Source organism: Podarcis pityusensis, assembly GCF_964106645.2.
Source record: "Podarcis pityusensis genome assembly, chromosome: 2".
Lineage (NCBI taxonomy): Eukaryota > Metazoa > Chordata > Lepidosauria > Squamata > Lacertidae > Podarcis > Podarcis pityusensis.
This window is the reverse complement of record NC_138029.1, coordinates 27532331-27558398: the sequence shown is the minus strand read 5'-3', so window position 1 is coordinate 27558398 and position 26068 is coordinate 27532331. Positions and strand designations below refer to the sequence as shown.

Below are 26068 nucleotides of genomic sequence, written 5' to 3'. Positions count from 1 at the left end.
ATCATAGAATTAAGGAACAAAGCTGATACTGGGGATACCATAGAATCGTAGAGTTGGAAGGGACCCCGAGGATCATCTAGTCCAGCCTTTTTCAATCTGTGTGTCCCCAGATGTTGTTGAACTACAACTCCCATCACCCCTAGCTAGCAAGGCCAGAGCGCAGGGATGATGGGAGTTGTAGTCGAACAACATCTGGGGACCCACAGGTTGAGAACTGCTGATCTAGTCCAACTCCCTGCAATGCGGGGATCGAACCTGCAACCTTAGCGTAATCAGCACCACATTCTAAGCAACGGAGCTATCCAGGCACTAAGAATGAACCTCCCCTCCCCGCTTTAGCATTATCAAAGTCTATCAAGTACAACACATTCTCCTTCCCCCGTTCTTTGCTGCCCCCATATCTGTCACTCTCCCTGAATCCTGATGGGAAGCTGCATCTTGCAATAAACTCAACTTCACTCGACTTGCATCCTTTTCCCACACCTGTAATAGGATCGCCTCTCCCGCCCCCAAAGTTTTGTCGGTTCACCCGCAGAGAGGTAGACCTGAAGCACAAAATCCAATATGCCATCCTTCCTGGCAGTAAAAGATAATACAGTCATACCTCATGTCGCGTCTGCTTCAGGTTACGTGTTTTCGTGTTGCGTCAGTTTGGCTTGCGTCAGTTCCATGTTACGGATGCGCCTCCAGAACAGATCCTGTCCATAACACAAGGTTCCACTGTAATAAACTAAATAATGGTTATCCCCAAAATCTGTGGCCTGAGGCATGCATTCTCACCCTCTCGAACGGCAGGCCCAGCCCTGATTCCAACACAATCTTAATCCCACAATCTTCCTCTCTGCCCCTGGTTTGAGGTTGATAAAAGACTTGTCCAAATCCCTCCATCTGGGCCCTGTAGCTGTTAACCTTTCTCTTTTATTAAGCATTGCCAACTTTGCTTTCCCCCATAACTCCCAGCACTTTGGGAATGGCCTTGATTTCTGCCTCCCGGCAAAGCTGTGAAATCCACGTGAATCGGCCTTACGATTCCTCCATCCCTCCAGATGATGTTTACTTCGCAGCTGTTTTATGTCTCCCGGACTTGGCTTTATGTCCCCCCCTCCCCTTCCTTTGCCTCATTAATCTGGAGTGCTGTACCTCAGTGTGTAATAAACACCATAGCACCCGCCTTTATGGATTCCGCTATATCAGCAACCTTGCGATCCCAACCAACACGTCAGGGGAAGGGGGGTTTATCACAGCCATTATTTTGCTTTATGCGCTTATCCTGTTGCTTGCTGCTGCTGCTCCCGCTTTTCCTTTCCTCTCTGATGAGAAGGATCAGACTTAAAGCCCACCTGGTCCAGAATCCTTTCCCCCTCCAATGGCCAACCTAGAGCCTTTGAAAAAGCCCATGTCCCTCACCAGCTGGTATTTGGAGGCCTACTGCCTTCGACACTGGAGGGAATGTAAAGCCACCGTTATTAGTAGCCTTTGATATGGCCTTATCTTCCAACGAATGCTGCCTGCTGCTACCCAGCTAGGGGCCAGGAGAGCACGTGGCAGAGCTCGGCGAAATCTAATGATTGAAGTGGATCTTAAACCTTAATAATAGTGATCTCGGTTCTCCAAATGCCAGTCCTTAGGCAATCAAAATGGCACCATCCAAACGTAAGCAGGAGGTATCAGAAGGTGCAGGGAGATTCCCAAGGCAAACTGAAATCTCTATCTATCTGTCTAGGCAGGACTCTATGGCGGGGGAAATTCCCCAAACTGTCCAGTGGGGACTGAGGGTCCCTCTAGACTGAAGGGGTTTATTGCAAGTACAGTGGTACCTCAGGTTACAGACGCTTCAGGTTACAGATGCTTCAGGTTACAGACTCCGCTAACCCAGAAATAGTACCTCAGGTTAAGAACTTTGCTTCAGGATGAGAACAGAAATCGTGCTCAGGCAGCGCAGCGGCAGCGGGAGGCCCCATTAGCTAAAGTGGCACCTCAGGTTAAGAACAGTTTCATGTTAAGAACGGACCTCCAGAATGAATTAAGTTCTTAACCACTGTATATTATTCTGCAACATGCCATAATAACAGGGCAGCACGCAACCCCCAAACATTTGACATTAGTGGTAGGAAGGGCCCCTCTGGACAACTTTTCTGTTGTGCATTCACAATTATTTGTGCTCACGACAGTATCAGGGCAGTTAGTCACTGTAATGCTTTCACTATATTTTGCACCTGAAGAAGTTGGGGGGGGGGAGGCAGGGGAAGGGAGCAGTGGTGTAGCGTGGGTTGCTGGAGGCCCAGGGGCAAGCCCACCTTCCGACAGGCTTCTTGTCCGCTGCCTTCATCAACCTGCCCATTAGACCAACCTGCCTGCTACTATGCCTCAGCTGCCAGGACTCTGTAAATGTTGTGGGAGCACCTGATTGCACTCCCTCAAAAATGTGCTCCCATAGCCGTGGCCCCCCTGCCCCCCCCAAGCTACGACTCTGGAAGGGAGGATCTCCCAGGGTGGGAGACCAGGAGAATAAAGGGGAGCTCCCAGGTAAGAACTGGGAGGGTTCACCTCTTTCTGTGTGGGACAAGAGTTAAGATCGGCCTGTGAGAGAGGACTTTGTATTCTTCTTTTTTCTTTCTTCTTAGATTTTTGTTTAGATTAGTTTTTTTTTTATTGTAATGTATTATGAAAAAATCTAAATAAAACCTTATTTTAAAGAAGAAGTTGTTTCAGCGTGGACATATGCTTCTAATCAGTGTGTGTCCCATAGCTTTCTGCTGAACTCCTGGAACTTTTCATGCCACAAATTTTCTAGAGGTTTTGTCTTAGTTTTCATTTCGCTTTGTTACAGGATTCCTGCAGGAAGCTACGGGACAAGGGAATTCATTAGATGTACTTATAGAGTTAAAAGAAATTGTTTGATCAGGGAGTGAAAGGCGTTTTTAATTTTCTAGTATCTGGGAAAAGGACTGATAAATAATTTGGGGGTTTTTTAAGCATCCGCTTACTATTTATTTATATGTGCATCATATGAATAATTATTTCTATATTTGCTTCAACAACTTATGAAACTGTACCAGTTAGTCTTAAATGGTAATTTTGTATGCTATCTTTTTCAATTTTTATTATGATATATTTATAATGTATTAATTTGCATGTTTGTTTGTTTTAAAAAAAGATGTTCAGGGATTTGTAAGACTTAATAACACCATGGCACTGATTCTAGAAGGCTGTGGGAGGAGAGGTTTGATTCTGTGTGCTGGGACTGCTCAGGATAAATATTGAGACTTGGCAAAATATGCTTATTGAGCAGGCTGCTGCTTGCTCCAGGTGCCATCCCATTGTTAAGGGCAGCCTGTGGCTCCTCCTTAGTCCTTTTCCTTGCATTCTGAAAGGGCCAGTGCGCTGTCTTTGTGCATTAGAACCTGTGAGTGTTTCTGTCTGGTGCATGAACCCGTGTTTGCTGTCAACACCACTTCCTCCCTCCTCAGATGTAGGCGGCCCAGCTGACCCCATTGCACCAACCATCATAATTCCGCCACGCAACACCAGCGTCGTCTCTGGCACCTCGGAAGTGACCCTGGAGTGTGTGGCCAATGCCAGGTAAGTCTCCACCAGGCTGCCAGGCTCCGCAAACAGCGTCTTGTGCTTGTGAAGCATAGTTGTCCCTGTTGCTGGGATGTTGAAGGTGATGGCATGATCTGTTACGAGCCCTTCTTTCCCATGGAGCGTCAGACGCACAACACGTCCAGGCTTGATCCCCCTGGGACTCCCTGCAGAACGCAGCTGAAGTTCTGGTTCATAGGTGCAAAGCTGGGAAATGACCTTTTTTTTTTTTTGGTCCACCTGGTGGCCTTTGCTGACAACTTGGCCCCTTCCTTCACCCAGTGCAATCTACCTGCGAAGCTGAAGCCCACCCACGTATGTGAGAAATACTTTTAATCAGCAGAGCTCTTCGCCAGCAGCCCCTCATGCCTGGCAGTTTGCATCCGTAAAAGCAGCCCGATCTCCCTGAACGCATGTTTACACTCATACCTGCAAACCTGAACCAGAATGCTAGGCAGGGCCGGATTTAGGTTTGATGAGGCCCTAAGCTACTGAAGGTAATGGAGCCCTTTATATGTCCAGCTGTCCCTTGTCAACAACAATTGTCGCTGTTTTTTGTGTTGAATATATGCTATATGGTGATTTATGGACCTAATAGGTATCTAAAGCCATTTGCACATAACAAAATATGCAGAATGTAGGCATTCTATATATAGAAATGAGCAAACCAGTGATATTTTAGGGAGCAGGCTAGCAGGTGGGGCCCATTACTTACATCACAGGAGCCTACACAACACAAAACACTGCTGCTGTATGTAGGTTTTATTTTATTTGTTTTTTGTCTTATATTTTTGAAATGTACATCCAGGTTTTTTTCCTTTAATTTTTTGGGGGCCCCCAAAGAGAGTGGGGCCCTAAGCTATGGCTTGTTTAGCTTATACGTAAATCCAGCACTGACGCTAGGTATGCGTTTCCTTGAACTGCAAAGACACTTGGGGTCCTGGGTTTGTTTGTTGGTTTGTTTTTAATCTGGTGACACTGGCCCCATTGGAAGGGGTCCCCCCTCACAGGCTTCTCTGCTAACCAGGCCACTCATCAAGCTGCACATCATCTGGAAGAAGGGCGGGGTCCCAGTATCCGGCGGCATCAGCGACTATAACCGGCGCCTGACCATCCTCAACCCCTCGCTGAGCGACAGCGGCTACTACGAGTGTGAAGCTGTTCTGCGAAGTAGCAGTGTACCCTCCGTGGTCCGGGGAGCCTATCTCTCTGTGCTGGGTAAGGATGGGTGCAGGAAAGTGGAGAGTGGATGGAAGCATGTAAATAGGGTGGCGCTGTGGGTTAAACCACAGAGCCTAGGGCTTGCCGATCAGAAGGTCGGCGGTTTGAATCCCCACGACGGGGTGAGCTCCCGTTGCTCGGTCCCTGCTCCTGCCAACCTAGCAGTTCAAAAGCACGTCAAAGTGCAAGTAGATAAATAGGTACCGCTCTGGCGGGAAGGTAAACGACGTTTCCGTGCGCTGCTCTGGTTCGCCAGAAGCAGCTTAGACATGCTGGCCACATGACCTGTATGTAGGGAGCTGTACGCTGGCTCCCTCGGCCAATAAAGCGAGATGAGCGCCGCAACCCCAGATTCAGTCACGACTGGACCTAATGGTCAGGGGTCCCTCTATCTTTACACATGTAAATGTTTGGGGTTTTCTTTCTTTCTTTCTTAAGATTTATACTCCGCTCTTCATCGTAAGACCTCAGGGCGGTGTAGTCTCACTGTATACAAGTTGCACAAGTGACAATAAAGTATTTCAATTTCAATTTCAATAAAAACATGAAAATAGGTAAAACAAAAGCAAAACAATAGCCTCCCCCTTCCCACAGACACATTTAAAAGACTGTGGAGTATTAATCAGCCCAAGGCCTGGTTGCAGAGGAACATTTTCACCTGGCGCCTAAAAATATATAAGGAAGTAGCCATGCGAATCTCCCTGGGGAGAGCGTTCCACAAACAGGGAGCCACCACAGAGAAGGCCTGTTCTCGTGTTGCCACTCTCCGGACCTCAGGTAGAGGAGGCACGTGAGGAAGGGCCTCAGGTGATGAATGCAGAGTCCAGAACCGTTTACAGTGGTGCCTCGCAAGACGAAATTAATCCGTTCCACGAGTCTCTTCGTCTTGCGGTTTTTTCGTCTTGCGAAGCACGGCTATTAGCGGCTTAGCGGCTATTAATGGCTTAGCAGCTTTAAGAAAAAGGAAACAAACTCGCAAGAACTCGCAAGACGTTCCGTCTTGCGAAGCAAGCCCATAGGGAAATTCGTCTTGCGGTACGACTCAAAAAACGGAAAACTCTTTTGTCTTGCGCGTTTTTCGTCTTGCGAGGCATTCGTCTTGCGGGGCACCACTGTATATGGGGATGTTTAGCGCTGTCAGTAAAAACACTGAGCTATGGGTCCATCTAGCCCAGTATTTTCTACTGTGATAGACAGCAGGGGTAATTTCGCAACGCCTGGCTGGAGAGGCCTAGGACTGAACCTGGCACCTTCTGCATGCAACACAGGGGCTTAAACATTGAGCACCTTCCCATACAAGTGAGAATTCCAGCCAGTCCCATGTCTGTATTCTGTCTTGCAGAGCCACCTCAGTTCACCAAGGAACCAGAGAGGCACATCACAGCTGAGATGGAGAAGGTGGTTCAGATTCCATGCCAGGCCAAAGGTAATTTTCTTCTGGCTCTTTGGTATTCTTCCTAACCAGTTTGGAAGCTTTGGAACTTGGTTAGAAACTTGGGTATTCAAACAAGCCATCTCCCAGAAAGAACTAAATCTGGAAGATTTCCCACACAGAGGTGGGGGTTAGGGAGAGATTATAGAGCGCCCACCATTCTTATGCTGCTTTCCCTTCTTCTACATTTTTAAAACTTGCAAATAAAGAGAAGCACATTTTCTATGCATCGCGTCAAGCTGCAGGGATAACCTTGAAAAGACGATCTGAACAAAACAAGGGTGACACAATGACATCTGCCTGAGCCTTCAGACAGCCTAAGACAGGAACCCAGTGCTAGATGGCAACTTCATTCGCAGATGATATGATGTCAGTGTCTATGCTCTCTCCATGAAAGGAGCGGAGAGTATCTCAAGACAGTTCCAAAGACGGTGAAGAGGCAGCCGCAAACTTAAATTGCAAGATGCACGCCTGAGCTTAAAACCTAGCAGACGTTGCCTAAGAATAGTCTGTCCAAGTTTGTTGAGTTCCCAGAGGATATAGCGGAGGCGTTGGATTTTTATTTATTTATTTATTTAGTTACATACACTGACCTTCAGTGGTTGTGATTTGCAGGGTGGTTCACAATATAAAAAGATCATAAAAGTACAGTGGAAGAACAACGGTTAATCAAAACAGCAGGATAAAAGAAGCAATAAAAGAGATATTAAGAGAAAGTTCCCTAAATGTTAAAAGCCTGGGAAAATGAAGAGGTACTCCCCTAGCACCAAAGTGCCATAAAAATAAATGTTGAATAAGCTGCTTTGGGGTGGGATGGGGGACAGTTCCTTAAGCAGGGGCGGTTCAACAGAGAGGGACCTTTCCCCAGTTTGCCACTTGCCTAAACTCCAATAGCAGAGTCTTCTGGAGATGGGCCTCTGAAGATGATCTTATTAATGCATGGGCAAGTTCATTCAGAAACAGATGTTCAGTAATAGCAGTGCAATCCTATACATGTCTACTCAGAAAATGAAGTCTCTTTGAGTTCAGTGGGGCTTGCTCCCAAGCATAGGTGAGGAACCTGTGATCATCCAGACACTCTGCTGGACTACAAGTCCCATTGACCCTGACAGTTGGCCAAGTTGGCTGAAACTTATGGGAGTTTTAATCCAGCAACACCTGAAGAGTCACAGTTTCCCCACCCCTAGCTTAAGTGATCTTAAAAAATAGGATGCTAAACAGCTCTAAGGGGGTGGCTTTGGTGCAACTGTTCCTTTTATACTGGAACATAGGTCAGGGTATTCTGGTTTTACCGTTGTTTCATTACAAGATTCTCATTTCACTTGGGGTTGTCAAATAAAAGTTGTTGCGTCATTTGGAAGAAATATGAAATCTTCTTATAACATTAACCAGAGACTTAGAGGAGGAGGAAGCAGAGGATAATCTTCCATGTGGTTTGATCAACCACAGATATCTGTTGCCCCTTGGCTTTTCAGATGTTAGTGCTGTACCACTGGGATTTGCAATAAATGCCAGGATATGTGTCTTCTGAGAGTTACCTCTTGGTCTAAGAAGTTGGGGGTGGGGGATAATAGGCTTGGAAGGGAAGCATTATGGGTTGGGAGTTAAGGAACTAAAGCCAGTGTAAAAAGAATAATCTACTAGGGAGATACATTGAGGAAGGAGGGCAATGGATAAAAAAGTTTGTTTTCATTTCCTCATCACCGTCTAAAGCAGAGTTTCCCAAACTTGGGTCCCCAGCTGTTTATGGACCACAACTCCCATCATCCCTAGCTAGCAGGACCAGTAGTCAGGGATTATGGGAACTGTAGTCCAAAAACAGCTAGAGACCCAAGTTTGGGAAACTGGTCTAATGGCAATATCTGTGGCCAGGTTCTTCTCTTCTCTTTGAACAATTTGAAGAAATTCAAATCAATTCACACCCTGAAAAAATACCACTGTGGGCATTTTTTGTTTTACAGGTGTGCCTACACCCAGTATGTTCTGGTACAAGGATGCCGTGCTTCTTGGAGTGGAGAAGCTTGCTCGTTTCCAGCTGCTCGCCAATGGGAGCCTGCAGATCAGTGGGCTGATGCCAGATGACACGGGCATGTTCCAGTGCTTTGCCCGCAATGCCGCTGGCGAGGTGCAGACCTCCACGTACCTGGCCGTCACCAGTAGGTGTCAGCAAGTGCTTTTCTTGCCGGTTGCTTCAAAGGTGCACTTTGTGGGGCAGGGCTGAGAGAAGCAGGGCTTTTAGTGGCTCTGCTGCAGGAAACACAGAGACAAGTTCATGGGGAGATGTGTAGTATTGCAGAAATACAGGACGAGCTACTGCAAGGTCCTGTAGGAAGTGGGTGTTGTTTTGATAGAGGAGCTCCAGGCTGCAGAATAGGAAGAGGACAATGTCAGTCTTTCAGGAGCAGAGTAGGCAAAACTGGTCCACCCATGAAACAGGGTGAAGCAGCCACCTCCAGTGACGCCCCAGCCACCCTCTGCCAGCAGCGCAGAAGGGGCACCAGCATCAATTCCGGTTGCCGGCAAGAATTCGCAAAACCTCGAGAGATCTCATGAGATTTTTGCAGGCTCTCATGGGACCTTGCTGTGAACCGGCGCCAATGACAGCATTGCTTCTCCACCCGTGATAGAGGTGCCGGTAGAGGTGGGTGGTGTGGCAGCAGGTCGAGCGTCACAGCAGAGTAGGGCAGCCCTTCCTGTTTTGCCTCAGGCGGCAAAACGGGATGCGCTGGTCCTAACCGTGGGTGTTCCATAGACAGTAGGTTGTTCCTGTTTCAGCCACCAACAGGGGATGTCCTAAGAGATGGTTTCCCTCCAGACTCAGTTGAGATTTGCGTGGAGGTGGCTTGTAGGTAGGTTGCTGAACAGCTTGGTAGGTTTCTGGATGAAACATCGGCTCTGGATCCATTCCAGTCCGGCTTCCGCGCTGGTCATGGGACCGAGACAGCTCTGGTCGCCCTAACAGATGATCTCCGCAGGCAGCTGGATCGAGGCGGGTCGGGGCTGCTGATTGTTCTAGACCTGTCAGCAGCCTTCGACATGGTCGATCACGAACTCCTGGACCACCGCCTTGCCGACGTGGGGATCCAGGGCACAGTCCTTCAATGGCTGCGCTTGTTTCTCTCTGGTCGGGGACAGAGGGTGGCGCTTGGGGGGGAATTGTCATCGCGCCACTCCTTGGTGTGTGGAGTGCCTCAGGGTGCGATACTCTCCCCGATGCTTTATAACATCTTTATGCGCCCCCTCGCCCAGCTTGTCCGGAGTTTTGGGCTGGGTTGCCATCAGTATGCCGATGACACCCAACTCTATCTGTTGATGGATGGCCATCCTGACTCGGCCCCAGACACACTGACCAGATGTTTGGAAGCTGTGGTTGGATGGTTACGTGGAAGCCGGTTGAAGTTAAATCCTTCGAAGACAGAGGTCCTCTGGCTGGGACGGGACGATATGGGATTGGGGGGGCAACTCCCATCTCTTGCGGGGGTGCAATTAGTGCCAGCACCGTCCGTTAAGAGTTTGGGTGTAATCTTCGATACCTCCCTCTCTATGGAGGCGCAGATTACAGCTATAACAAAGGCGGCATTTTTTCATCTCCGCCAAGCTAAGCAGTTGGCCCCTTATCTCTCTCGCCCTGACCTAGCCACTGTGATCCACGCGACGGTCACCTCCAGACTGGATTATTGTAACTCGCTCTGCGTGGGGCTGCCCTTGAGACTGACCCAGAAACTCCAGCGGGTGCAGAATGCCGCGGCGAGACTCCTTATGGGGTCTTCGCTGCGAGATCACATTCATCCGGTACTATACCAGCTGCACTGGCTCCCGGTGGAGTACAGGATCAGGTTTAAGGTGCTGGTTTTAACCTTTAAAGCCCTATACGGCCTAGGACCCTCGTACCTACGGGACCGCCTCTCCTGGTATGCCCCACAGAGGAACCTACGGTCTGCAAATAAAAACATCCTGAAGGTCCCAGGCCTCAGAGAGGTTAGGCTGGCCTCAACTAGAGCCAGGGCTTTCTCGGCCGTGGCTCCAATCTGGTGGAACGCTCTGTCACAAGAAACTAGGGCCCTGCGGGACCTGACATCTTTCCGCAAGGCCTGCAAGACAGAGTTGTTCCACCAGGCCTTTGGTCAGGGCCCAGCCTGACTCCCTCCTCTGGCAACCTGCACAGAATTTTGCTTAACGGTTGCCATTAATTTGATTTTAATTAATTTTTATAATGAAATGTTTTAGAATGTTGGATTATTTGATTGTTTGATTATTTGTTTGTTGTTAGCCGCCCTGAGCCCGGCTTCGGCTGGGGAGGGCGGGATATAAATAAAATTATTATTTGTATCCCTCCCATCTGACTGAGTTGCCACAGCCACTCTGAGTGGCTTCCAACGTATATAAAGCATAATAAAACATTACACATTAAAGTAACTTGGTATTTGTGCTGAGAGCTTGGCAATCTATAACCCTTCCCATCTTCCTCCCCGTCCTCTATCTTCACCGCAGGCATTGCTCCCAACATAACCAAAGGGCCCCTGGACAGCACAGTAATTGATGGGATGGCTGTGGTACTCAGTTGCGAGACTTCAGGGGCTCCCAGGCCAGCCATCACGTGGCAGAAAGGTAATGGTGAGTTGAGAAACTTTTCACTTCTTTTACAAAACCGTTCATAGGATCCAGGCATGGAAGAAAATATCTTCAAAGATGGGGGCATAACTCAGAGGTGGGACACATGCTTTGCTTCCAGAAAACCCAAGGTTCTACTCCCAGCTTCTCCTGGATTTTTTAGGTGGTTTTTTTTTGTTTGTTTTTTAAGAAAATGGCTCAGGTGGCAGCTGGTGGGAAAGAAAATTGCCCTGCCAGGCAGAGTAGTCAGTAGTGGACTGGAAGGACCAATTTCATCTGCCTCCTTGTACCTTTGAAGCTGTGGATTTGAGCCACTTATTATGGAACCCATATTAACATGCTTAATCAGTCACACTATGGACAAGCCCAGTGCTTGGAATGAACTATTTCAGCTTAACGAATTAGTTCAAAAATATCTGAAATGAAGCTGAAAGCAGTTCCCCTAACTGCCGGGTGGGTGAATAAATTAAACAATTCATATTCCACTATGTTTGTGTTTTGATGTTTTCAAAAGTATATTTGACACATTTTGAACGCTAGAAGAAAAAGAATCCAAGGATAATTTGGGTGAGCTTGAATTGAACTGTGAAGTGAACATGGGCTCTCTAAATCCCTAAAAATCATGGTCCACAGCCGCATTCACAAACAAGTCATATAAAGAAGGAACCTTTTCTTACACCTGCAGTTCCTTTCTCTTTTTGACTGGGAAAAGCTGAGGCAAAGCCATTGGGAGCAAGTAATCAGGGGTGGAGTTTGGTACTATGGCACCCTAAGCTAGGCCAGAATTTGGTACATACACCCCAACCAGGCCTTGCATGTGCTGGGCTGTGGGAAGGAGGCGTGAAGGCTCTGGTGGGGTCCTAGAGCCTTCCCATCCCCTCCCCAAAGCTGGGCAGGTGCTAAATAGGCTTTAGGAAGGACTCTAAGACCCTGTCAGAGCCCTAACACCTCCTTCCCCATAGCTGGGCAAGTGCTTACTGGGTGCCTTGTCCTCTTGGTGCTCAGTGCCCTAAACCACCTCTGCAAGTAATTGTAAGATGTACTCGAAAGTATGGTGGCCAAACCACTTTATTTAGAACAAACACATGCATTCGGTATTAGAAAAGCCCACCAGAAATCTTATCTCCTCAGCAGCCTCAGGTTATATTATTTCTGGATTTCCTGAACTGGAACTGCTCCAGAATCCAATGAATTGGATCTCATAACACATGGATGGGATTATCTTAACATTATGGTTAACCTGCTGTTGTGGACCAGACAACAAACTCTGCTCTTTCCCATGCAGGCGAACGAATCCTGGCCAGCGGCTCCGTGCAACTTCCTCGTTTCACTCTGCTGGAGTCAGGAAGCCTCTTGATCAGTCCTACGCGGATCTCAGATGCTGGGAGCTACATTTGCCTGGCTACCAACTCCCGGGGAGTCGATGAAGCATCAGCTGAGCTCGTCGTCTGGGGTAAGGTGCCCGCTGCCTCAGTTAGCATCCTGGCACGGGACCAGTTACAGATAGGTAGCCGTGTTGGTCTGCCATAGTCAAAACAAAAAAATTCCTTCCAGTAGCACCTTAAAGACCAACTAAGTTAGTTCTTAGTTGGCACGGGACCAGTCCGTGATCTTCCACGTTGTGTGCAGTTTAAATCTCGGTCGCATGCATTCGGGGTCTGTTGGTGCAATCAGACAAGTGTTTCATTTTTTGTTAAGAAATGAAAAGGGAGGGGAAAGCTTCATCTCACAATCCGAGGAGGAGGCACGTGGACATGCATGGAAAACAGACAGACTTTATTTTCCAGGGCAGTCTGCAGTGCAGCCAGGCAAGAGACTGGTGCAGTCTAAAATCAGTGGCATATGTGGCCTGTGGGCGTCAAATTGGTTTTGAGCACATATCCATCCCCCTTTAAAGCAGCTCTAACTTTGTGGAATAGAGAGATAGAAATAACGTCCACCATGCTCCAGGTTGAAGTGAATCAGCGCCCCCTGCTGGCCCTATAGTAAATAATACCCTGAAAGAGTCCAAAGCAGCACACTCTGGGAATCTGTGAGTGGGTATATTTATCTATGTGTGAGCGGGTGTTTATTTTTATCCTGCCTCCTGACCTAAAAATAGACCTTTATATGAAAGACGGTTTTACCTAGGCTGGTTCTCATGGTGATTGTCACATGAATTCTGACATATATTAGCCTCTCCCCACTTCCTCTTTGCAGGTTCCCTAAATGTACACAGATAGTCAGGTATGTAGCTTGTGCCTGATGAAAAGGCCCTATCTGTGGTAACTGACTAGCAATGGAGGTTTCGGACTGACCCTGGACGTGGGAGGGAATATGCATGGGTATTTGTTCAGAACCAGCAATCTCTCCAGCGTGGGAGTGGGAGGAGGGGAACACTTGAATTTGGAGCTGCGAAACACTGCTTCTTCTTGTTTTACTCACCGAAGTCTGGTCTGTACCACATGATTTATGAGGAGCAGGAGGTGGGGTCTCCTGCCGTACAGCAAAGGGGTTGAACTAGATGGCATTTAGCCCCCTTTCAAATCAGTCGTGTTTTGAGTTCATTATTAGATGATCTCACACTTATGATCATTGCAGTTGGCGCGCGTGATTCTGTGGCTTCCTGCTGGTCTCATGCACAAGGAAGCTTTTATCTGTTGAAGTTAGCAGGCCCAAGTGTTGACCTCTGGCGCTGCACAGCAATGGCTGGTTCGGTTTCTGATTATGTCTGAGTGCCTCCTGTCTCTCTGCATCTGCAGCCCGGACTCGCATCACCAGTCCTCCTCAGGATCAAAGTGTCATCAAAGGCACCAAGGCTTCCATGACTTGTGGAGTGACCCATGACCCCAGAGTGGTAGTCAGGTATGTGGCGGTACCTATCCAATCTGGGGTGAAACAAATGGGAAAGCTAACCGTCTTTGGAGTACAACTTGGGGAAGTAGAGCTGGAGAGGAAAAGGCAAGGCAGTCTGGTTAGAGATGGGTTGCATGGACTAAAAATGCCTTTGTTTGAGTATTTCCTGCTAGAGAGGAATAATCTCCTGGCCTCTGCTAAGCATGGATTTGCACAAGTTTCAGCCGCTTTGTATGTTTTAAACTCTTAGGAAGTGGCCAGCATCATTGTAACCTGAGAGCACCCAGGTTTTCATTCAACTAAAAAGCATGTCTGAAATGCACGCTCAAGTATGACGGTGTTGCAAAGCCAGCAGTCTTCCAGCCACTTCTGTCTATGCGTCTCAAAAACACTTACAGGGAAAGGTAATGCGAGGAGAACCTGTGCAAAATCGTGGGCCCACATTGCCACCTGGTGCCTGGCTTAGTGACGGTGCTGAGATTAAAACTGCTGTGATCCCTCTTTGGCGTGAAGGAAGACAGCCGTGGCAAACATTTGTCTTGGACTCCAACTGTGTTATAATGGCAGAGGTGTTGGTGCTGAAAAGGCCAGGTGTCCGTAAGGCAGGACCTTGTGTGTGCCCTGCATCGTTAAAAAGTAATAGCCATTCTGTACTGAGGAAAACTGAATTCTGCAACCAGTATCCGTGATGCATATATATGCTTTAGAAGCAAGAAAGAACTGTTTCAGTTGCAGTCAGCTCTGAAACAGGAGTGGCTTATAGTCCTGCGGTGTGTGGCTTCGGTGAGCTGGAACTCATGGGTACTAATACCAGTCTTGGGTATTGGTTTTTGGTGAGAGGTAGAATGACCTGGGTCACCTTGGCCCTGCCTTTTCTCCCTAGATACATGTGGGAAAAGGATGGCGCAGCACTGAATGTGGAGAACGTAGCACGCATGAGGCTGGACAGCACAGGCACCCTCCATATTGCCCAGACCTGGTCAGGTGACATTGGCACCTACACTTGCCGTGTGGTTTCTGCTGGGGGCAACGATTCTCGGAGTGCTCACCTGCGAGTCCGGTAAGGATCAACCGTTGAAGGCAGGCATTGGGAACTACTTAAGACCGGGGAGGGTGGACCGCATAGCATGGTGCATGAATAAGAAGGAGGGTGTGAAGTGTCACCCAACAGGCGACAACAGGTTCTCACAAGACCACAGTGAATGATGCACTCGTATTGATCTAAAAGTTACAGGAATCGTCCAGCCACAAACTGAGCACAGGTGAACTATTCACCCAACTTCTTGGGCTCTCCATAAGTTCTCTCTTTCTTGCTTAGGATCCACTCTGTTAAACCCCAGATAAACCCAAACCCCAAGTTCCTCCCATGCCCTGCAAACCATTTGTACATTCAAGTATCCCTCCCTTGAATGCCCAGCAACACAGGAGTAGCTTTAGTGTAGCATAGTCCCTTACCACAGACATGCACATGCAAATAACTTGATTGTGTGCGTCTTTCCAGCCACGGGGCCACCTATTCCCAAGCAATCTGAAGTGTGGGATTGCACACCGCATTGAAGCAGATCCCACACGACTTGGTGTGCATGTGTGTGTCAAAGAGGAAGTGAATGTGTGAGTGTGACCTGGAAACTGGGATATTGTTCTTACTCCTCCCCACATGTGCTATTATGGAAAAAACATGGCACTATGGCTGAAATTCCCATCTTACTTCCCATAATGCCACTTTGAACCGCTGGAATATTTTGTGTGTGTCTGCTGTCCATCCATACCATTATGATGTAGCAAGATGCCTGCGACCGGCTCCTAGGGAGTCCTGAGCTGCTGCCTGCAATATGCAGAAATTAGTCACAGGGCCCAGCACGGTTAATGCACAAAGCGGCTTGGTGTCCCTGGGATGACGTGGTGCACTATGCCATCTTCTTAGCTGCAGCAGTGCTGCTGCTTGCCAGAATGAGGTGTTGCCATGAGGCAGCAAGGATGGGAGAGAACAGTGTTGGGGGTGACCAGGCATATGCATGCTTACGGCCACCATCAACGCAGTGCCAACTAAGGGCTCATCCACAGTATGGATCCAAGAGCTTTTCCATGTGCCCCGTGCTTTCTAGGCAAGGATCCAAGTGGATTTTTGTTTGTCCCGCCGCTTTCCCCAGGAAAACTTGCTGTTGATCCATGGAAAAGCCGACTGGCGTTTATTCCGATTCAGCTGTAAACAGCAGGCTTTCCCAGGAGAAAGCGGCAGGATGAGCCATCGCTGTTTCTCTTCCCCATCCCAGCGAGCAGCAGTTGCCACCACAACCAGGAGGGCAGCAGGGGACAGCCCACGCCACGCCCTGTGACTGCCTGAGACTCTCTCCAAACAGCTTCTCTTTCTGTAGGGGTGGTGCTCTGTCCTTGGGGCTCTCCGTTTGTGACAGCGTCTAAAATAGGCTTCTTCTGTCATTATCCTCATCAGACAGCTCCCGCACGCACCAGAAAACCCCATTGCCATGCTGAGCACTGCAGAGAAGCGAGCGATCAACCTGACATGGACCAAACCCTTTGATGGGAACAGCCCGCTGCTTCGTTACATTCTTGAGGTCTCCGAGAACAGTAAGGCACTGCATATTCCTAACTATATCAAGATCTTGGGGGCAGCCAGAGAAGCCAGCCCCATGGCCTTGGGGCTGAGGCTGATACACATTCACAAAAAGGGATGCGGGTGGCGCTGTGGTCTAAACCACTAAGCCTCTTGGGCTTGCCGATCAGAAGGTCGGTGGTTCGAATCCCCGTGACGGGGTGACATCCCATTGCTCTGTCCCTGCTCCTGCCAACCTAGCAATTCGAAAGCACACCAGTGCAAGTAGATAAACAGGTACTGCTGCGGTGGGAAGGTAAACTGCGTTTCCGTACGCTCTGGTTTCCGTCACAGTGTTCCGTTGCGCCAGAAGCGGTTTAGTCATGCTGGCCACGTGACCTGGAAAGTCCTCTGTGGACAAACACCGTCTCCTTCTGCCTGAAAGCGAGATGGGCGCCGCACCCCATAGTTGCCTTTGACTGGACTTAATCATCCAGGAGTCCTTTACCTGTACCTTTTTTACATTCACAATGTGGTCTGAGGGAGACTGGGTGGAGCGGGAGGCAAATGCAGTAGTAGATGCAGAGCATCGGAGTTCTGCGGTGGCTCTTATGAAGACTTAATTCCAAAGACTTTCCCACAATGCAATTTATCACACCTCAGCTATTTGTGGCGTTACATTCTCAAGGCTTATATACCACATTTACTTCAGATTGCTGCTGAATTGCAAGTGAGCCTGTGTATGCTCAGCAGTAGGGGGTTATCCAGTGCCTTTCCTTCATCCTGCCCCATTGCTGCCAAACTCTGACAATGCCATTTCATTCCTCGACAAACCCAAACTGCCTAGTTTTGTAAATCATTTTGAGGTTGTTGGGTGGTGGGTTGTTGCAGCAATGGTCCTTTGGGTGCAGCTGGAAGCAGAATAGGCTCCTGGCTTCCGATTTAGTGGGACGTCAGGTTTGGGGTCTTCCTTCTCTAATTCTGTCTTGTTCAGGGCAAAAGCCAGGCCATGAGACTCCTTCCTGCACAGAGAAACTTACATAGAGACCAGGAAGTGAATAGTAAGAATAGGTGGACTCCAACCCTCATCACTTTCTCCCGTATTGCTCCTTTACCTCCCCGCTGCTTTCCTCTGTGCCTGGCAGATGCTCCCTGGACAGTGCTCATGGCCAGCGTGGACCCTGAAGTGACCTCAGTGCTGGTGAGAGGGTTGGTCCCTGCCCGCTCATACCAATTCCGGCTATGCGCCGTCAATGATGTGGGCAAAGGCCAGTTCAGCAAGGACACCGAGAGGTGAGGTGGGCACATCTTAGATGGGGGACGGACGGACCAGGGTTTGGTTTAATTGCAGGGGTTGGGTGATGGTGGGGTTGGGAATGGGAATGGAGCTGAAGATGATCTGGTGTGTCTGTGCTGAGCCTTAGTTTTTGGAGAGAGCCAAACATAATTTGGGTAGGTGGGCATTGGGGGGTAGTGTCCTGTTTCCCACCACCACGATCCTGGGTCTATCATCTTGGGGTCAAGAGGTCACCACCATTCGTCCTCATCTAGCCAGTCCCTGACAGGTGGGGAGAGATTATTGGGTCATCATTTTTATTATTATTATGCATTTTCAGGTTTTTTTATATTGTGATTTTATGTTGTCAACCACCCTGAGATCTCCAGATATAGGGTGGTATACTACTACTACTACTAATAATAATACGTGCTAGCTCAGGTGTACGTAGCGAATGGGTAGATGTGGCTGCAAAAGGGACCATCTGAGTAAAGTGTGGCCTCAGAGCTTGGTGGTTTGTGCACAAAGGAGTGGTCTGGCAAGATGGTGGAACTTAGCTTGTAATCATCTATTCATCCAGTACACAAAGAGCTTAGCATGACCAATTATCTGCTTTCTTCAGTGTTTAAAAGAGGGTTTGATGCAAACCAATGTGCACATAGTGAGAAGTGGCTATTTGAGAAGAGGCACCGGACATTGTCTTGGCACATGCTGTGGCATGGCTGGGTTGAGCATCGTTTGGCTAGGACAAGCTGACATAGCTTTGAGAGTCTAGCCTACCTTCCAGCCATCCCTGAAACACGCCTCCGATGTTACCTTCGCTTTGCCAGGGTTTCCCTCCCAGAGGAACCGCCCACCGCTCCCCCTCAGAACGTCATTGCCAGTGGCCGAACCAACCAGTCCATCATGATCCAGTGGCAGCCACCACCTGAAAACCACCAAAATGGCATTCTCAAGGGCTACATCATCAGGTGGGTGAGCACAGCATCCAGGTTTCCACCCTACATCTCTAGGTGGATAGACCTCTGTCTCGGACAATGGAATTGCTGGTGATCCTATTGGAATGTGTCAGACTTCAGGGAACTGGCTTCCTCCCACTGTTGCAGTAGATAAACAGAACAAAGGAAAAGGAGTCTTCTTACCAGTTAGAAACTTTAATAATCACGGCGAGAGAACAAAGAACCCATCTCCTAGAAATGGCAGTGCTCCCAGTTAAGAATCCCACCCCCTTACGTCCCTATTAATCCATTTTGAATGTTTTATGTAGATTTTTCAATTTCATTGTTCTGTATGGGACAATGACAATAAAGATTATCGTATCGTATCGTCAGTTCAGCCTTCCTCAGCACAGTCCCCGACAGAATGCTTCACTGCCAGGTCTAATACTGGAAAAGCAGGAAGTTTTTGCCATATGGTTTGAAAGATCTCTGATGATGACATTGTTGGTTCTGACCTGACCTCTTGTCCCTTCCTCAGATTTTGCCTGGCTGGCCTGCCCGTCGGCTATCAGTTCAGAAACATCACCAACGCTGACGTCAACAACCTGCTGCTTGAGGACCTGATCATTTGGACCAACTATGAGATTGAGGTGGCTGCATACAACAGCGCTGGGCTGGGTGTCTACAGTGCCAAAGTCACAGAGTGGACCCTCCAGGGTGGTAAGTTGCAGTACTAGGAAATGGGAGGCGGGGCAGGGAAGATGAGAACACAGATTAATGTGGCCCCAGAGTGGCTCCATAGACCCAAGATGATTAGAAAGGGAGGTATACTGGACCTAAATATATATATACTCCCATTGTAGGGGCTGAATCTTGGTATGTTTTTAAGAGTTCAGGACACCGCTGGTAGCAGGTTATTTTTATTTATTGACTCTGGGTGGGATTCATCTTACAAGCTTGTGCAATAGGGTTCACCCCTCTCTTCTTACCCCATACTTCCCCAAATTGGCTCTGGGGGTGGCCAGGAGAACCCACAGAAGAACATGGAGAGGGAGGGGTGAAAAATTCCATCTGGCAAGCTGATATCCTTGCACAGACGGAAAGCTTGTCATAGAATGACATTGAATTCCACCATATATTTTATCCTGTTTTTCCCCAACTCTTGTCTCCCCAAAAGGATCACATCAGTAAGAGAAGGGGTGGGGAGGCAGAGTCCTTGCCATCAAATTGGAAAGACAAGATGCAGAAAGGAAGGGGAGTAGACAAGGAAGGGTTGGGGGGATCAGTTCTCTTAAAGCCAGGGGAAATTTGCTGAGAAGCAACCAATTTATTATTATTATTATTATTATTATTATTATTATTATTATTAGTTTATACCCCACCTTTTTCCCTGATGGGACCCAAGGCAGCTTACAGATTTTTTAAAAAAATCACTAAAAACACAAAATAATCATTTTTTTATTATTATTAAACATGGATGGGTTTAAAACCTATATAAAATCTACTGAAACCACACAAATAATTACAATAAAACCACCAGGGCACCATTCCTTTGGCCAATGGATGAGGCCAGAGCATCCCTTCCCCTTCCTTCTCCATTAGATTAGCATCACAGGTAGAACGAGGGCAGGTGGTGTCAGCAGCAGCGCTTTCCATGCTTCCACCTGTTCATACTGAGGCGCCTCCTTTAAACCTCCCACAGTGCCCACCGTATCCCCGGGCAACGTGCAGGCCGAGGCCACCAATTCCACCACCATCCGCTTCACCTGGAACCCACCCAGTCCCCAGTTCGTCAACGGCATCAACCAAGGCTACAAGGTAAGAAGGGTTGGGAGAAGAAGGAGAAGCCGCTTCTCCTCTAAGCCTAAGGCTGTAGCAAGCTACCCAAATGCTCCTTCGATGCTTAGGAAGCAGAGGCGTGGCTGTTTTATCCGTAGGTCCCAGGATGAAGCAACGTACGGAGGTAAGTGGCGATGTGGATGAGCTGCTGGCCGTTTCCAACATCAGTAAGCGGGTAGTTCTTTTGTCTCAGTGAGGCTAAATAGGTCCAAATTGGTGTGAGATGTTACAGGCATCGCCATCGCGGGGCCCATGTGGCTCTCTTCCCTCCACAAGCAGCATTTAAACAAGAAAGGAATCTGTACTCCTCATTCTCTCTTTGCCTTGAAGCTCTGTAGTTGCACAGCCTCCCATCAGGAAGGGCTGAGTGCTCCCGCTCTTCCCTGCCTGCACTTCGCTCTGCCTCTTTTCATTACCTAGTTTGGGGCCGTTAATCATTGCACGGGGTTGTTCCTGGGCCAGCCAATTACTGTGGCCATGTCCGTAAATCTCCCATGCAAAGGCCTTCCGAGGCTTTCCTACCTTGCTTGTCACGGCACAGATTAACAGGGGGTACGGGACTTGGCTAACACAAAGTATGAAATCACGTATCCCCTCCTCTCCCTAAACAACCATATCTGTATTAGGTCCAGTCCCCCGCAAGCAGCCAGGAAGCAGGCCTGCAAAAAACGTATAGTTGCTCCCACTCTGTTTTCTGTCATCGCTTAGCTGGCTGTAAAACACCAATTAAATGATGTAATTCCATAGTTAGCAGCTATAATAAACTGGTATCCTTTATATGAACCAATTATCTGTGGGGCTGCCGTTTCGGCGTTGTGCATTGCAGGAAGCTACTGCACCCAAGTGCTCCGAGCTGAAATGGCAACTTGATTTGCAAAGCAGAGAGTTTATGCCACTGCTTTCCTTGATGAAGCATCGCTGTATTTGATTTGATCAGTGCAGTCAATGGTATTTAAGCCCCCAGTTCCATATTTCCATGCATTTTGGATGATCCTCTTAGCTGACTGTTATTTCATAATCAGTCCATTTAAAACAAGATTCTACTTAATTCTTTTTTTATTAGAATGGTTATTATCATTGCTTCAAGCTTGTCTATTAAAATATATTTACTAAGATATTATACTTATAGGGGAGCCTCGCCTTGTTCGCTCAGTTCCGAATTGTAATTAATTCAAATTTGCATTAATTAAATTGAATTAAAACTTGTTTCTTAATCTACTCCAAAGAAGTTCAGGAATTTAATTGCTGCCAAACGAGATAACCAACGTTAAGAAGGATACTTAACATACTTATTAAATGCCACTTAGTATTTTTGATTAGTATTTTTGGAGGCCTAATTAGTATCTAATTAACTTGCTATAGGCTATCTCGCACTGTGCCAATTAAACACCCAAACATCCTTGAATGTAACACCACGACATAGTAGCTGATTATGCATTGTTATCAGTGTCAGTTAATCAGCCAGCTTGTGTCGAATATTGTTTTGGATGCATAAGTACATACACTTATTAAAACTCAGCTATTCCTTTCTCCTCCTCCCCACCCCCCTTTAATTGATACTTAATCAGCACCAAATAAAAGAGAGGATATGAATGGAGCGATTTAAGCACTAGCTGTTACACCTAAACGCTCTCAGATTTATTTATTTTTCACAAATTGGTCTTACCTTTAACCCTTTATGGAGTAGCCCTCTTATTAGCCCTGTGCTTGATAGTCTTTATGTCATCCATCTGAGACAAAGGCCGCTGTTTTCATTTTAAAAATTAGCAACCACTTCTGGGCTGTGTAGTGAGGTGACCAGATTTTTTCCAATGAATCCGGGGACACTTCAACTTCCTACTAAATAGATGGATTTTGTCAGGGGACTTATTTGTAAATCTGGGGACTGTCCCCGGGAAACGGGGACGTCTGCTAACCTTACTGTGTAGGGGTTCCTTTAACGTCAAAGGAGAACACTCTAATTTCTTGATGGTTAAGGAGCTATAGGACCCAAGCTGCTCTTGCTGGACAGGGCGAAAGGTAGGGATGCAAATCTCAGCCCTGCCTTCAGAATGCCCCATTTCCTGGCATCCCACAAGCTGCCACATCCTTCAGGCTGCAGTTTGACTTGGCCACTGTTTTGACAGGTGAAACAGGCAGGGCTGGCTGAAGACATTTTGGCAGCTGAGGTTAACCACAAAATGGTGCCACTTCTTTAAGGGAAGAAGGAGTGACTGAAGATGTACATCAGGAGCAGGGAGAATAAAGATCTACATTGGGATCTTTTCACCCCATGGATCGTGCCCCCCAAGGCAGGCACCGCATCTTGCCTCCTGGGTGGGCCGGCCCTGGGAACAGCGAGTGTTGCACCAGCAGACTGACTCCTCACAGGCAGACAGGTGCAGGAACACCTCCACCCAGTGCAACCCTTCCTCCCGCAGCAAAGTGTAAAAGGGGTTCAGCTTGCAGCCTCAGTTTACAAATAGTGACTGCATTTTCCTGAGAAAGAGAAGTTAAAGCACAACCCTCAGTATTGGTTTATTCTTTGAGTATTTGTTTTGTTGTCCTGAACAATTTGGAGGAAGAAGGATATATGCAATGAATAAAAAGTGCAGCGCATGGTTTTTCTCTCACAGCCTCTCACTTTTGTGAGAGAGAAAACAGGTTCTGCTTCCAAACACCAAAAGTGAAAAATGACTGGTGGCAGAACCAAACAGCCTTTAAGCTGCTTTTTAAAAATCCTGGCTCCTTCCTCTTCTCCTTTAATTGGTTACCCGCGTAGGCCAGCCTTTCAAATTCAGTCCCTTCCAGGTCTCCGAGGAAAGAAATCTCTCTCTGTGCATGGCCGACCCCCTAACCCTTCAGCACACACCTGTGCTTCAGCGAAACAATCAGCCGCCTTTAATCCCAGCAAGTTTCCCCCTTTATGTTTTTGAAGCGGCGCAGCCGAAGGGAAAAAAAAGATCAGAGGAGCTGAAAGCCATAGAAGAGGATGGTTAAAACCCCGTGTGGATCCCACGCTGCCCTTTAGAGTAATAGCGCAGTAGGGATTAAGGTCAGGATTGTTAAACGTGCTTGGACAAGTCTAGGTCCAGCCAAAGCCACATGGTCACTACATGTATGTTCATCCGTCACCTGCCAGGGTGCTAATGTCTGTCAGGGATGAAGGGAGATGTCTTGGCCTCAAGAACCAAGTGCTTTCAGCCTACAAATACTCCATTTACAATATAGTTGAATGGAGCTAATCAGACCTTGGTCAGCTATAAGGCCATACATTTACAGGTGCCCATACATTTGCACCTGTCTCACTGTTTCAGCTTCAGTCAGGATCACCCCAATATGCTACTTAGAAGAACCTACTTTTTTGGCAGCGCCTACTCTGCCCGGTGAACAACAGAGGAGTGAAGGGAGGCAGACAGGTCTGGTATGCCCTGCCTGCTGCAGCTGGGCACCCTCTCTGGTGGGTGCCATTGCAGGCTGGCATTACCCAGACATGGGAAGTCCCAGGGACTGTTTCCCAGGCAGAAAAGGAAGCCTCTGGGCGGAGCTTGCTGCCTGGGTAATTGGTCCCGCCCACTCGCCTCATCAGCGAATCACAAGTGGACATGGGCTCCCTACACCTCCAATATAGGCACTGTGGCTTGCTCTGCAAAAACTTTTTTTTTTGGATCTTTGCCTTTTGCTTTGGAGCATGTGGCTCACCATGTAACCAAGTCCAGAATACTTGCAATAGGGGGAAAGTAGGGAGGCAGAGCAAGGCCATCCATGCCCCAGAGGTGCGAATAGGTCCCTTAAGTTATACAGTGGTACCTCGGGTTACAGACACTTCAGGTTACAGACTCCGCTAACCCAGAAATAGTACCTCGGGTTAAGAACTTTGCTTCAGGATGAGAACAGAAATCATGCTCTGGCGGCACGGCAGCAGCGGGAGGCCCCATTAGCTAAAGTGGTTCTTCAGGTTAAGAACAGTTTCAGGTTAAGAACGGACCTCCGGAACGAATTAAGTTCTTAACCCGAGGTACCACTGTATTAAGAATGGTGTGTCCTCAAAATCCTTACTCTGCACTGCATCCCACAAAAAAATAAAAATGAAAAGCATGGCATAGCAGGTGACTGGAAGGACTTTAGTTGTTTAAAATATCTGTTCAGGACTAGAGACTAACATGGTTTTAGCGCTCGTTTTGCTGTTGGGCTATGCCGTACTGCTGGCACTAGACAACAAAATTATTGTCGGCAAATGAAAAGCAGCAGCTATTATGTACACAATTTATTAAACGCCTCGACAATGACACTGATTGTTGAGATGAATGCACCAACACTTGTGTTTACACCTTAGGGCTGTAGCACTAAGAATAGCAACTTGGATTACTGAACACAAAACGTCTATAAGAATCAATTGCTTCTTTCTTTCTTACTTGCACCCGCACCCCCAACCTATAATTTTATTTTATTTTGGTTTTTTATCCCTGAACTTGGGTAAAAAGAATGAGTGGGTCAGTTTCGCTTGGCAATTTCTTCCAGGCATTTGCTGTAATGACTATGTTGCTGGGGACATTTCATAAACAAAGGATATAATAGCTCTTTTGTCTTTCTTCCTTCAAGGGGAAAAAAAGGAACCAACCAAAAGAAGGAAAAAACCACCTTGCAGAAATAATATTTCTGTTTACAGAACTTGCAATTTCACCCACATACCCTGTAGTTTTGCCTACCAGATACTAACCAGGGCAGAGCAATTCTGTACCCCGGTTGTGCAGGGGACGAGAATATGCCACTCGGGGGGAAATCCCAAAATGGTGGAAAAGAGCAAATACATCTCCCACCTAGAAGGGGGGGGGTGTCAGTGATGACACACACACACAGATGGTGCAAGTGAACACAGAGCACCCAAATGTCTCTGTATCACCACATGCACAAAACAATCCTGACCCCAGAGGCACAGGCAGCAACAATTCCACTACTCCGGTCCCTGGGCAATCCACCACACCATTCCTTTCTGCCCATTTTGCAAAAGGGAAGAAGCAGAGTCTCTGCAACACAGCAGCCCTATGGCTTCCCATGCAGAATATTTGCAGGCAGCACACAGAGTCCTCTGCAGTTATGGATCCTTCCAGACTGTCACTGTTTTGGGATGGGATTCAGTCTCATCACGGCAAGTTCTAGCTACATGGTTAAAGGATGTGAGGTGGTGGCGAATTGGCTCTCCTCCTGGAGAGGAAGGAAAGGTGGTTTCACCAGTATAATTGAGACGGTATTCACATAAAGCAGTGGGAGAGGGAATATTAGAGACGGCTGCAGCAGTTGCACCTTGTAGCATGGTTAGGGTTGCCACATTTTGAAGAGCAAAAAAGAGGACACATTTGCAGACTTCTACTTTTAACTGTGGATCGCTATGACGACACTCATTTTACATACCCGTGAAAAAGAGGACATGTCCGGGTAAAAGAAGACATATGGCAACCCTAGACTGGCCCCTTTTCTAGCTTTCCTGTTTGAGGTGTTCTGTCCCGGACCAGAATGGAGTGGGGTTGGGGGAGTCCTGTATGTTTATGCCTGGAGTCCTGAGGCCGGAGTACCCCTTAGGATTCTAGAAAGAGAAGTGTTAGCAGTGTGCCCAAGTTCTGCCCTGTTTGTGCAAAGTGCCCTTTCTCCCCATTCACCAGAGCTCCCCTTTTCTTTTTTTCTTTTTTTGAGCACCCATTTTGTGCTTGCACAAAATTTGCACGGAAATTCCTTGCTTTTTATCAAGCACCCCCTTTGGTTGGTTTGCGTAGATTTTACACAGCATCTCCCAATGTTGC

The 26068-nt window shown here is 47.7% G+C and overlaps 1 protein-coding gene across 9 annotated transcripts in view; it reads left to right on the top strand.

Annotated features, from left to right (window-relative positions):
* The window catches only part of SDK2 (sidekick cell adhesion molecule 2), a 339664-nt gene that overhangs the window by 254161 nt on the left and 59435 nt on the right, over nucleotides 1-26068 (top strand). For 6 of the 9 annotated variants that reach the window (XM_080994328.1, XM_080994332.1, XM_080994329.1 and 3 more), the window contains exons 6-18: nucleotides 3471-3582; nucleotides 4613-4803; nucleotides 6149-6232; nucleotides 8200-8394; nucleotides 10730-10852; nucleotides 12135-12302; nucleotides 13591-13693; nucleotides 14568-14744; nucleotides 16137-16273; nucleotides 17384-17531; nucleotides 18345-18485; nucleotides 18991-19172; nucleotides 20155-20270. In XM_080994328.1, coding sequence (XP_080850454.1) covers nucleotides 3471-3582; nucleotides 4613-4803; nucleotides 6149-6232; nucleotides 8200-8394; nucleotides 10730-10852; nucleotides 12135-12302; nucleotides 13591-13693; nucleotides 14568-14744; nucleotides 16137-16273; nucleotides 17384-17531; nucleotides 18345-18485; nucleotides 18991-19172; nucleotides 20155-20270 — 1877 coding nt within the window. The remainder of the gene's footprint in view (nucleotides 1-3470; nucleotides 3583-4612; nucleotides 4804-6148; nucleotides 6233-8199; nucleotides 8395-10729; nucleotides 10853-12134; nucleotides 12303-13590; nucleotides 13694-14567; nucleotides 14745-16136; nucleotides 16274-17383; nucleotides 17532-18344; nucleotides 18486-18990; nucleotides 19173-20154; nucleotides 20271-26068) is intronic. The other 3 variants (XM_080994333.1, XM_080994331.1, XM_080994326.1) reach the window with 1 other exon arrangement.